The sequence below is a fragment of the Peromyscus leucopus genome, chromosome 8b, assembly GCF_004664715.2.
Source record: "Peromyscus leucopus breed LL Stock chromosome 8b, UCI_PerLeu_2.1, whole genome shotgun sequence".
Lineage (NCBI taxonomy): Eukaryota > Metazoa > Chordata > Mammalia > Rodentia > Cricetidae > Peromyscus > Peromyscus leucopus.
The window spans coordinates 60,408,652-60,421,556 of record NC_051086.1 but is presented as its reverse complement, the minus strand read 5'-3'; the positions used below and the strand labels follow the sequence as shown (position 1 = coordinate 60,421,556).

The window sequence follows — 12,905 nt, the reverse complement described above, 5'->3', positions numbered from 1 at the left end:
GAGGCCAGCCTGGGCTACCAAGTGAGTCCCAGGAAAGGCGCAAAGCTACACAGAGAAACCCTGTCTCGAAAAACCGAAAAAAAAAAAAAAAATTGAACAGTTCCAGAAAGCATGGTCCTCAAACCGGAAGACAAGCATCTGTGGATGAACCAGCATAGAGTACTGTGCAGAGAAGCAAGATGAAGAGCCCCTGGCTCAGGGAAGAAGTCAGCTGGTCCCTAATATCCGCCAAATAATCTGAACCAACTCTCCCAAGAAGTTGGGCTGAGGGAGAGAGAGGCTGCTCTATGGAGAACCTCCCTTCAGGAACTGTGAGAAGACGAGGAGGAACAGGCGGAAGATCTCTGGAAATGGAGATGGTAGCAGTACCAGCAAAGTACCCCAGCCCTCTAGAAAGATAAAAGCTTGAGTAGACCACACTGTTGAAAGCAAGGAAACTAAAGCAGGCAGTGGTGGGCCACACCTTTAATCTCAGCACTGGGGAGGCAGAAGCTGGTTGATCTCTGTGGGTTCAAGGCCAACCAGTTGTGTATAATAAGTTCTAGAACAGCCAGGCCTATGTTGAGAGACTGTGTCTCCAAACAAGCAGACAAGCCAAAAATCAGAAAGAAAGAAAGAAAGAAAGAAAGAAAGAAAGAAAGAAAGAAAGAAAGAAAGAAAGAAAGAAAGAAAGAAAGAAAGAAAGAAAGAGGAAGGAAGGAAGGAAGGAAGGAAGGAAGGAAGGAAGGAAGGAAGGAAGGAAGGAAGGAAGAGGGCTTTTGTGTGTGTCTGTGTGTCTGTGTGTCTATTTGTGTTTGTGTGTGTGTGTGTGTGTGTTACAGAATGACTTCAAGGGGTTAAAGAAGTAAAGAATTTCAAAGAAGCCTGAGAATCCAGAGCTGGGAAACGGATAAAATTCGAAAGGAGTCTGTGAGAATGAGATAAAGAACCAGCTAGAAACTTCTGGGGAAGCTTTGTGGCTGGCATTTTAGAGTCAAGCTGCAGAGGGAAACGGGACGGTGGGAAGATGGTAGACGAGAAGACCATGGGCCATGTGATCTTCAGGGACTAAGCCAAGCTGAAGCCCCTAAGGCAGTCAAAACTTTCTACCTGTTGGCTCTGGATGTATCCACCAGTGGCCAGACAACAGGCTGGAGGGAGCCGTGAATGGCTCAGTCTATTCACATCCAGAGCTGGAAAAAAAAAAAAAAGTCTCCTTTGCTGCTCTGCTGGTATTAGCCCTGTTATTAGTTCTGCAGCTCAGAAGAAAGTGAGGAAAGACCCAGTTTATAAGCAAAACTGATAGTAATTCCACATATTTACTTTATAAAATGTATCTAAATGCATGCTAGGAGGTGTATGTAAGATTAGACATTGCAGCATATTTTTCTCAAAATACCAGAAGCAATTTCTGTATTCTATGAATAAAAGAATGCTAAGAAATTACAGTGTTTCATATTATACTATATAGCAGTTAAAATGAATAAAATGTACTTCTTTTTTCTTTGAGATTTATTTAGTTTTTACTTTACATGTATGAATAGTTTGTCTGCATGGATGTAAATGCACCACAGGTATGCCTGGTGCCAGAAGAGGGGGTTGGAATCCCTGGAACCGGAGCTAAAGATGGTTAGGAACTGCCATTTGGGTGCAGGGAACCAAACCTGCAAAATCAGCAAGCCATTTCTCTAGCCCCTAAAATGAACAAAATATAGTTATCTACATAAATTAGATCCCAACATTGAGGAAACAAAATCACTTTGAAAGCTAGTGTAGTAACATACACCTGTAATCCCAGAACTTGGAAAGAAAAACAGGTGAATACTGAGTTCCAGGTCAGCCTGGGCTAACTACCAAATCTCAGGCCATACTGGGCTATATAGCAAGGTCCTGGCTCAAGCCCCTTCCAAAACCACAATTTAAAATGGCAATGTATAAGCCAGGCGGTGGTGGTGTACGCCTTTAATCCTAGCACTCGGGAGGCAGAGGCAGGCGGGTCTCTGTGAGTTCGAGGCCAGCCTGGTCTACAAAGCGAGTTCCAGGAAAGGCATAAAGCTACACAGAGAAACCCTGTCTGGAAAAACCAAAAAATAAAAAAATTAAAAAAAAATAAAATAAAATGGCAATGTAAAGAATGATACATATGTTTTAGCAGTCTAGCACACTTTTGTGCATGCTTTTTTATGTGCGTGTGCATGTTCATGTGTGCATGTATGTGTATGCATGCACATGTTAAAGTCAAAAGAGAACCTTGGGTGTTGTTCTTTTTGTTTGTTTGTTTGTTTGTTTGTTTGTTTGAGACAGAGTCTCCCAGTGGCCTGGAACTTGCCAAGTCAACTAGACTGGCTGGCCAGTGAGCCCCAGGGATCCACCTGTCCCCACTTCCCAGTGCTGAGATGACAAGGACTCACCACCATGCCCAGCTTTTGTATGTCGGGCCTGGGAACTGAACTCCTCAGCCCCTTGTGCTTACAAGACAAGCACTTTACCAACTGAGCCATGTCCCAAACCCTGCATGTGCTTTAAACAGTTGTTCATTCCAGCTGCTGAGATCACAGGTGATGTTAGCTTTACCATGTTTTGTTGGTTTTCCTGTCATGAAAATTTTCTCAAAATAGTGTATAAACAAACAAGTAAGGAGCAGTTACCTGTGATATGCACAAGTCAGGTTAGGTAAGAACCGAGACCTGTGCATTGAACTCATCAAGTAAAGCCAGTCACAACAAGTCTTTGTTAAATATCCACTAAGCCCAAGGCATTTTGACATGTAACAACGAGAGAAATGACTATAAGATCCAGCTTATTGAAATAATGAATATAAGATATAGATTATTGATTTTGATGGAGTAGCTTTTATTTTTATGATAATGATAGAGCTGGTGGTGGTCACAATGATAAACCTACTCAGAAAGTCATGATCTAGCATCACAAAAACTTGTAAATCTGCTGCAGCTACTCATTGCAATCTTTCCATGTAGGTGAAGGCCTTGGATCGGCAGAGGACACTGGCCTTGCTAGAAACATTCTATGATCAAAGCTCACAAACTACGAGGAGTTTACTCCGAAACCCAAGACAATGTAAGTGTCACTCAGAGGTAAGAGGGTACTGAGGCTGGATGTTGGAGTACAACGGTAGATAACATGGGATCATTTTACTCCTGAGGATCTCTGCATATCATCCCCCTGAGTCATGGTAGCCATACCCTATCTACTGTTCATACTCCCACAGAATTCACTTTTCTTTGCAGCTACATGTATTTCTCACCAGAGTGCAATATGCAAACTTCTGCCACAGCAGAATTCAGCTAGAATGAATTTTAAATGTGTTTCAATGAAGGAAGGCCTTGATGATGCTTTGAATGCCTTAGGAATTAAGTTAAGAATGGTTATTCTGTTTATAATGTCCAACTTAGAGTTCTAAGATTTCTGTGGGAGATATTTCCTTTTCCCGAGCAGCTTTACTTATATTGCTTTTATTGTAAAATATACATGTATACCTTGCATGTTAAAATATTCTTTTATATGTTTATTAATAAATACCATTACAGGGTTGTTGTTTTTTACACTTATCTGTTATGGGAGCGAGAGTGCCATAGCACTCCCGTAGAGGTCAGAAGGCAGCTGTAAGTTCTCTCCTCCCACTTTGTGGGGCCCGAGGATCCAATTCAGATCTTCCCTCTGGCTTAGCAGCGAGATCCTTTACTTCCGAGGCATCCACTGACCCTATTTTTATTTTTTCTAAGAGAATGCCTTTTAATGGCTGAGTTTGCTAAACAATATTAATATCTTATTCTTGTGTGTAGACTTATTACTTGGAAACTTAAGAATCTGTAGGTGGTATACTAAAAGCTGTAGGAGCCACAGTGTTATAGCTTAATTACTAAATATTTTGGGAAGAATGGGGGCAGACAGGATTTTGTGGAATTTTATTGGAGGGGATATACTTTTTCAGACGGGATCTCACTATGTAGCCTAATAAGTCCTGGAGACCCTAAATCTCTCCCTCTCCTGGAATCACAGCTGGCATAATAATATCCAGCAGATTTTGTTGCTGGGATCAACAGCAGGATCCTGGTGAAAAGCATCCAGTCGGTCTTTCCCTGAAGTCCTTCCTTCTTAACTCTATCGCGCTCTGGTCTCTCACTCCCTGTCTTTCTTCTGTACTAAAAACTGAACTTATATTTAGCACACAACTTACCCCTGAGCTCCACTCTAAATTCTTTGCATAAAATTCTGAACCACGTGTCCACTTACGTCATAGAAGAAGAGTTGAGCAATAAAGAACTGAAGGAACATGAAGGGATGGACAGTAAACCCAGTGAAAGCTTGCCATCGATAAGGCTAGCTTTTGTTCATATAGTGTAGGATTTTTAATTTATAATTATTTGAGTATGAGTGTGAGGTATGTGTGTTGGGGGCGGTGCACGCATGCCACAGTGAACATGTGGAGGTCAGAGGGCAACTTTGTGGAATCGATTCTCTTCTTCTATCTCTGTGTGGGTCTAGGGATCAAACTCAGGTCCTCAGTGCTGTGCATCAAGCACATCTCTCCAGCCTGTATTGCAGATATTTTAAAAGGTACTTGAGATGGAAAGACAGTTCCATTTCCCATCTCTATGCTGTGCTTATTGTGTGGAAAGGGACCACAGAGGTAAGGGACAAATCTCCTTTAACTATCCAAGCAACACTCCAAACAGCAAAATAAAAGACACGTTCATTTTGTAAACCACACCATCCGGAAGGGCTGGTAATTAATTCATAGTAGTGAGAATTCTTTGTGTTCTTTGAGTTTCTAATTGCAGCAAAAGGTACCTGATTTTGTTTGTTTGCTTGGGGTTGTTGTTGTTGTTGTGTTGAAGACAGGATCTCTTTATGTATGGAACTCACTATGTAGACCAGGCTAGACTCAAACTCACAGAGATCTCCCTGCTTCTACCTCCCAAGTGCTGGGATTAAGTGTACAAGCCACCACACCCAATTCTGATATTTATTTTTAAAGTAATAAGCTTATGTTATAATCTCTGCCCTCAATGCTATTTTTTTTGCATTAATTCAATAATTCTAGTTCTACACTATAAGATTTTATTTAGATAACTCCTTTGTTGTGTGCATTAGGGCCATTAATTGAATTTGAGGAGATAGAGTTGTCTGAGTTCTGGGGAGATATGGATATGAAGAAGCATATTTATGAAGACTTTGATGAGGTGCTCTTAAAGATGAATGTGATAATGGCTGAAAAACTTGCTAGCAAACTCCAAGAAAATGAAGATCAAAATCTCCCACAACAGGAAAGAGAGACAAGTGCAGACCAAGAACCATCCCCAGAATCAGCCACAGAGCCAGGAACACCACTGACTTCAGAACAAGGAGCCAGCAAAGAAAAGAGACCCCACAAAAGGTCTCTTACAGGACAAGGACAGGGCAAAGGGTCACGCAAATCATCCAGTTCAGGACAAGGATCTCGCAAAACGTCAGTAGCAGAGCCAAGATCGCACAGAGGAGGGTCAGTTGCAGAGCAAGGGTCCCGCAGAACTTCCGCAGTCGAGCAAACACAGCAGAGAGGGTCAGTTGCAGAGCAAGGGTCCCGCAGAACTTCCGCAGCCGAACAGGAGCCACAGACAGGGCAAGACCCAAACAGTGACTCCGTGTCAGAACAAGAAACACAGGAAGGGTCAGTCATAGAGGAAGAAGGATCACAGAGAGGGTCAATTTCAGAACTTGAGCAACACAGAGCATCAATCGCAGAACAGCGCAAAAGGTCATCTGTAGATACTGGGTCTCGTAGAAGTTCAGAAGCCGGGTCGCGCAAAGGATCATTGATAGACCAAGGACAGCACAAAGGAACTGGAGGTCAGCGCAAAGGGTCAGCGGGACGTAAAACGTCAAATTCAGAATATGAAATACGTGAAGAGTCCATAATAGAAGAGCCACAGTACGAGTCAGAACAAGGATCGCCGACAGACACCATTCTAGAAGAACCAGCCGCAGACTCAACCTCACAATTACAAGAAAGCGGCACCTTAAAAGAAAGTGAAGCCTCGAAATTCGAGAAAATGGAATCTCAAGAAGAAAAGCCTTTGCCGACCATAAAAGAAAAGCAAGCCATAAAAGAAAAGCAAGCCATAAAAGAAAAACAAGCTGCCATGGATTCCCAACAGCGTGAGGAAGTTCCCGCAAACAGCAAAAAGCCAGGGGGCAGCAAAAAAGATCGCCTTCCAGGTAGTTATTGAATTCTATAAAAATCATCTTTCTGTACACACATATACACTTTCTGGAGTGGCTGTTTAAAAATCTTTTCAGAAAGTATTCATTTAAGTTAGGATCTCTGCTGGCGTATCATGTCATGGAAAACCACAGATGTATTTTGGTGCTCAATACCTGATTCTAGACTTTGAATGCTCGATTAAATGAGAATCAGAATGTTTATTATTAATTTACCTAGAATTTCATTTTTTCCCAGAAGTCCATTAATATGAAATCTAGCAGTGTTTTGTTTGTTTTTTAAGCAGAAATATTTTTGTTTTAAATGAAAATCACTTTTAAATTTTCTTTTATTTCAACAACTGGCCCAAGCATGGTGGCGTATGACTTTATTCTTCACATTCAGGAGGCAGAGGAAAGTGAATTGCCACAAGTTGGAGGCCAGCCTGGTCTACATAGTGAGTTCCAAGCAAGTCAAGCCTATCTAGAGAGACCCTGTCTCAGAAAAGCAAACATATAAAATCAGGATTTTACACCTTTCATTTTTGCATTTTTTTTTCTATAAGAGTTTCCAAAAACTGTGTTTCAGACTAAAAAAAAACCACTCTGGATTTTAAATATTTTAAAGTATTTTAAAATTTTATTTTATGGGCATGGGTGTTTTGCTTGTATACATGTCTACACTATGTGTGCAATACCCACAGAGGCCAAAAGAGGGCGATGGTTCCCCTGGAACTGGAGTTACAGATGGTTGTGAGACACCGTATGGGAGCTGGGAGCAGAACCTAGACCCTCTTCAAGCACAAGTGCTCTTAAATGGCTAAGCCATCTCTCCAGCCCCCTGAATTTTAATATGTATTCATCCCATTGGCTAGAATTTAGACATCTAGTAACACTCTGCTATAAGAGAGGCTGGGAAATACAGCCTCACTCTGTGTGGCCAAACAAATAGCTTTTGCCACAGAATCTCTCTCAACAATTAAAATTATTAAGTGGTTCCATCGTGGTTGGTTATGATACACATACATGGTAAGGTCTTGGGGTTTGGGCTGTTATGCATGCAAGGAATTTGTCTCATTAAGCTCACTCAGAATGTCTAATGAATTATATTATTTCTAATCCATAGAAATTTTCTTTTCTTCTCTCTCTCTCTCTCTCTCTCTCTCTCTCTCTCTCTCTCTCTGTGTGTGTGTGTGTGTGTGTGTGTGTGTGTGTGTGTGTGTGTGTGTGCATGTCACAGTACACGTGTGAAGGTCAGAGGACAACTTTCAGACACCAGTCCTTTCCTTCTACCATTTGAATCTTTGGGATTAAACTCAGGTCACCGGACTTGAGAGCAAGCACTGCTACCCACCCGCCATCACACCCAGCCTTGTCTTCTTCTTTATTCCAGTAGGAGCTTCAAAAATGGACCCTGAGAAAGACAAAGCCTGCGAACCGAAGCCCCAACACATAGAAGGAAAATCATGGTCAGGTAGCATCTCACTCAGTGTTCCTTGTCTTTGTACACTAGAGGGAAAGCATGGTTGAAGTGGAATAAAACGAGCTGTGTTGTGGAATGTGTTTCTCACAGGTGAATTTTTGGCCTGTGACTGGAAGGCACAATCTGAAGATGAGGAGCAGGCAAAATTAATCTACGGTGACTCCAGATTCACAGGTGCATGTTAACAAACTTGGAAACACAGATGACAGTTGAACACATGGCTCTAGTTTACCACTGTGCCTGGTGCTGAAGGCTGGGTTCAACTAAAACACACTGACATCCCTATCTCTCTTGTCCCCGGGAACTGACTAACCTAAATAGAAGGAAGATGGGGTTTTGTTTGTTTGTTTGTTTGTTTGTTTGTTTGTTTTGGGTGGTGGTATGCTTTCGGTAGTGACATATACTATTGGTGAGCGTCCTCAGGCTTTAAAATTGCTGTCATTGGTATACTTTATTTTTAACTATTGCATACCCTCACACTGCTTTAACGACATGATCCAAGCATACAAGGGAATCAGATATTAGCTAGAACTCATTAAAAATAAATTATTTGTTTTCCTAGTAGGTCTACACCCAAACATGTTAGGCAGGTGAGTCTGTCTTGTTTATGAAGACTTAACAAAGAAAAACTATTGAACCAACGGAAGAGCTGTTCTTACCGCTCAGATAAGCCGCATTTTATAACTACAATTATATCAAGCAACAATCATGTTTTTAAAAATGCTATTTTATTATTTTCTCCATCACTTTAAGTAGTAGAACTAATTATAATTAGATCAAGATTATTTTCTACATGCAATCTTTTCTCATTTAAGCTTGAATCAAATAGTGAATTTTGTTTTTAATTTAGTTAATTAACTAATTGGTATTTGCACATGTGATTTATGCATGTTTTTGTGCACTTACGTATGGGTGCATGCATCCATGCGTTGTGTGTGAGAACCAGAGGTTGTTGTATCTTTTTCTGTTGCTGACAATTTACTATTCAGTAGATAAAGTCTTTCATGGAACCTGGAGCTTGCTCTTTCAGCTACACTGGCTGTTCAGCATTACCACAGGATCTTCCTGTCAACATTCCATAGCACTGGGATTATAGGCACATGCTGCTGTACCCAGTTTTTACATGGATCCAGCTTCTCATGGTTGTTCAGCAAAGCCTTTACCCATGGAACCATTTCCCAAGGCAAAAATGATATACTGTCTGTCCTCAAAATGTTTTAATGAACATGCATAATGTTTGTCAAGTTCCTATGACTAGCAAGTTCATATTCTTTCTCTATGTCAGTTTTGGTTGGCAATGTTTTTAAAATCTTTGGGTAATTATTTCTAAGTTACATCAGATTCCACATAGAATCAAAATGGCAGGAGTGGTTGACTCAAGACATAAATGAAGCATGAGTCAGTAGGCTAATATTTTATGAAAAATACCTCATGTTGCCACCTTGCTCTCCCAGACAAATGTGTTAGCTGACCCCCTCGAGGGGAGGAGCTGGTGTGTAGCATTTACTAATGTATATAAGTGGGAACTCCAGCCTGTAGCTGACTTTGAGCGTAACCAGCTCCAAGCGAGGACACCCTCTCTCAGGCTCTCAGCCACAATCTGTGGCACTTTCAATTTTAGTCAGGTTCCCTTCACATTGTCTCAAAAGTGGCCACAGGAGCTCTATCTATGTATCACATGCTACTAATTCAGCAATCAGAAAACAAAACAAAAATCTCCTTAGTGGTTCTCAAAATAGTGCTGAAGCTAATTCTCACTGGCCTACAGTAGGCTGTGTTGTTGTCGAATGTGAATTCTTGGCCAAATCTTACATCATATATCCATGGAGCCAGGGTAGGAAGGCTCAGTGCCCTCTCACTCCTCCTTCAAACTGGCAATGGAAGAGAATTATTCCCCAGAGAAAACCATGGATGCCATCCTCATAGAGGGAGCGTGGATTCCTGAGAGGCAAAACCAGTGGATGTTGGAGGCAGAGTTTCAGCTCAGCGGTACTGTCCGTGCTTAGGATGTGCAAAGCCCATGTACAATCCCCTGCCCCAAAACAAAGTGATGGGAGGTTTCTATCATAGCAGGGGCTTGGTTTTTTCCCTGAAATTGAGAGAAGCATTTACTTGACTGTCTGACACATCCTGCTTCACAGACCTACATGCGATTGTTAGGAATATTCAGACTTACAAGGAAATAAAAGGGAGGAGTGCCTTTGATGGAGTGTCCCTCAACTTGCTGCAGTTTGTGCAACTCCTCGAGACATTTGTTGGTGAAGACACCCCCTTAAGTGTCAGCCAGAGTCTCACCTCCTTTTTTCAGAAGAACTATTTTGAAACAAAACAAGAGAAGATGAAAGCCTTGGAACAGGTGGGTAATCTGACTTACCAGTGCAGCAAGTAAGGTCACTATTATCCATAAATCTCCCAACCTCGGTTGCTCCTAATGTGGTGTCTCTTTAAAAATGTATGGCCAAGTGTACCACTTTATTTCAACCAGCATAACTATTAAATGCCCTTTTGATGGTCAAGATCACACTCCAGAGAACTCATTTTCCTAAAAATGACATGATTGCTGCTGGCAAGAAGTGGCTCAGGAGCCGGGCGTTGGTGGCGCATGCCTTTAATCCCAGCACTCGGGAGGCAGAGCCAGGCGGATCTCTGTGAGTTCGAGGCCAGCCTGGGCTACCAAGTGAGCTCCAGGAAAGGCGCAAAGCTACACAGAGAAACCCTGTCTCGAAAACCCAAAAAAAAAAAGAAGTGGCTCAGGGTGCAGCTTTGTTCCTATTCTCTGAAGCCCGAAGTGCAGATGTGTGTATGCACTGTCTGCCTTGTGAGCACATATGCAAATGCCCATACTTTAGGGATATGGTCATGCCTTGAGTATGTATTTTTATTCATGGGCCCCCAGTGGCACACACGTCCTAAGCACTTACTGCTTTCTTGAGTGATAAGTGCATGCACACCCATTACCTTATATGAGCAATTTACTCCATCTCATGGGAAACGTAGGAATTAGTCTCGCTAAGTTTATTCAAGCAATCTCATCATTCTCATGAGTCTTCTCAACCCAAGTCCAGTCTTGATATCTCTTCAGCCTCCTAAATGCTGTCCCCTTCCCTTAACCAACAAGTACTTTTTTCTCGTGTGTGTGTGTGTGTGTGTGTGTGTGTGTGTGTATGTGTGTCTGTATCTATGTGTCTGTGTGTGTCTGTGTGTTGTGTATCTGTGTGTCTGTGTGTGTGTCTGTGTGCCTGTGTATCTATGTGTCTGTATGTGTATATGTCTTTTGTGTGTGTCTCTGTGTGTCTGTGTGTGTATGTGTTGTGTGCCTGTGTGTGTATCTATGTGTCTGTGTATTTGTGTGTCTGTGTTTCTGTGTATGTCTCTGTGTGTGTATATGTGTGTGTGTGTGTATGTGTGTCTGTATCTATGTGTCTGTGTGTTGTGTATCTGTGTGTCTGTGTGTGTGTGTCTGTGTGCCTGTGTGTGTATCTATGTGTCTGTGTGTGTATATGTCTTTGTGTGTATCTATGTGTCTGTGTGTCTGTGTGTGTGTGTGTGTGTGTGTGTGTGTGTGTGTGTGTGTTGTGCTGAAGATCAAACCTAAGGGCTTGTATAATTTAAGCAGTGCTCTCCTACTGAGCTATACCACCAGCCCTTGGAGGATCTTTTTGGGTTTGTTGTTGTTGTTGTTATTGTTTTTGGTTTTTTTTTGAGACAGGGTTTCTTTGTGTAGCCTTGGCTGTCCTAGAACTCGATTTGTAGACCAGGCTGGCCTCAAACTCACAGAGATCCTCCTGCTCCTACCTTCTGAGTGCTGAGATTAAAGGCATGTGCCACCACACCTGGCTAAGCCCTTGGTTTTTTGACAGAGAGCCTTTGCTTGTAACCCAGCTTGTCCCTGAACTCATAAACCTTCTGCTTTAGACTCATGAGTGCTGAGACTATAGATATGTGCCATCATGGCTGGCATATTCATTATTTTTAAAATTAAATTTATCTATATAGTAATTCAATAATTGTCAATTATTATATAATAAAAATATTTAGTGAAAATTCTTAAAAAAAATGTCAAAAATCAATGTTAGGTTAAATAAATGTTAAATATAAACATTTTTTCCTTTTTATTTTAAAAAAAGATTTATTTTATTTTTAATTATGTATACTTGTATGTGTCTATGTATGTCCATATGAGTCTAAGTATCCATGGAGGCAAGAGGCTTTGGACTCCCTGGAGCTAGAGTTATAGGCAGTTGTGAGCTGTCAGATGTGGGTGCTGAGAATCGAACTTGGATCTTCTGGAAGAACAGCAGGATGTGCTCACGAGTGCTGAGCCATCTCCCCAGCCTCACTAGGGTTGTTTTGTTTTTTTGTTTTGTTTTTGTTTTTAACAAAGTCGTTTGTTGTTTTTATTTGAACACTTGTCATTTATTCATTCCTTTTCTTTACAAATCATATGCCCTTAAAGAACCAGGTAGAGCTGCCCATGTTTTTATCATCAGTTTGAATAACCAGGGAAGGAGTAAAAAGAAATAATAAAAAACCTTCAAGAAGTATAGTATCCTTTTTTTTTTCATTTTTTTTTAAATTTTATTTTACAATACTATTCAGTTCTACATAACAGCCACAGATTCTCTTGTTCTCTCCCTTCCTGCCCCCCTCCCCTTCCCCCCAGCGCACCCCCATTTCCACCTCCTCCAGATCAAGGTCTCCCCTGAGGACTGAGATCGACCTGATAGACTCAGTCCAGGCAGGTCCAGTCCCCTCCTCCCAGATTGAGCCAAGCGTCCCTGCAAAAGTCCCAGGTTTCAAACAGCTAACTCATGCAACAAGCCCAGGACCTGGTACCACTGCCTAGATGCCTCCCAAACAGATCAAGCCAATCGACTGTCTCACCTATTTAGAGGGCCTGATCCAGTTGGGGGCCCCTCAGCCTTTGGTTCATAGTTTCGTGTGTTTCCATTCATTTGGCTATTTGTCCCTGTGCTTTATCCAACCTTGGTTTCAACAATTCTCGCTCATATAAACCCTCCTCTTTCTCGCTAATTAGACTCCCAGCGCTCCACCCGGGGCCTAGCCGTGGATGTCTGCATCCAGATTCCTCAGTACTTGGATGGGGTTTCTGGTACAACTATTAGGGTGTTTGGCCATCCCATCACCAGAGTAGGTCAGTCCCGGCTGTCTCAGCTGTTAAAAGCTAGGCTCACAACCAAAAAGTATAGTATCCTTTCTAATCTGAAGTGTTTTGGTCTCC

General features: G+C 41.8%; 1 protein-coding gene across 4 annotated transcripts in view; it reads left to right on the top strand.

The window, feature by feature from the left end:
- Positions 1-12,905, top strand: part of Efcab5 (EF-hand calcium binding domain 5) — a 137,294-nt gene that overhangs the window by 80,258 nt on the left and 44,131 nt on the right. For 2 of the 4 annotated variants that reach the window (XM_037201494.1, XM_037201492.1), the window contains exons 9-13: positions 2,958-3,057; positions 5,095-6,198; positions 7,574-7,654; positions 7,754-7,837; positions 9,805-10,019. In XM_037201494.1, the coding sequence (XP_037057389.1) occupies positions 2,958-3,057; positions 5,095-6,198; positions 7,574-7,654; positions 7,754-7,837; positions 9,805-10,019 (1,584 nt within the window). The remainder of the gene's footprint in view (positions 1-2,957; positions 3,058-5,094; positions 6,199-7,573; positions 7,655-7,753; positions 7,838-9,804; positions 10,020-12,905) is intronic. The other 2 variants (XM_037201493.1, XM_037201495.1) reach the window with 2 other exon arrangements.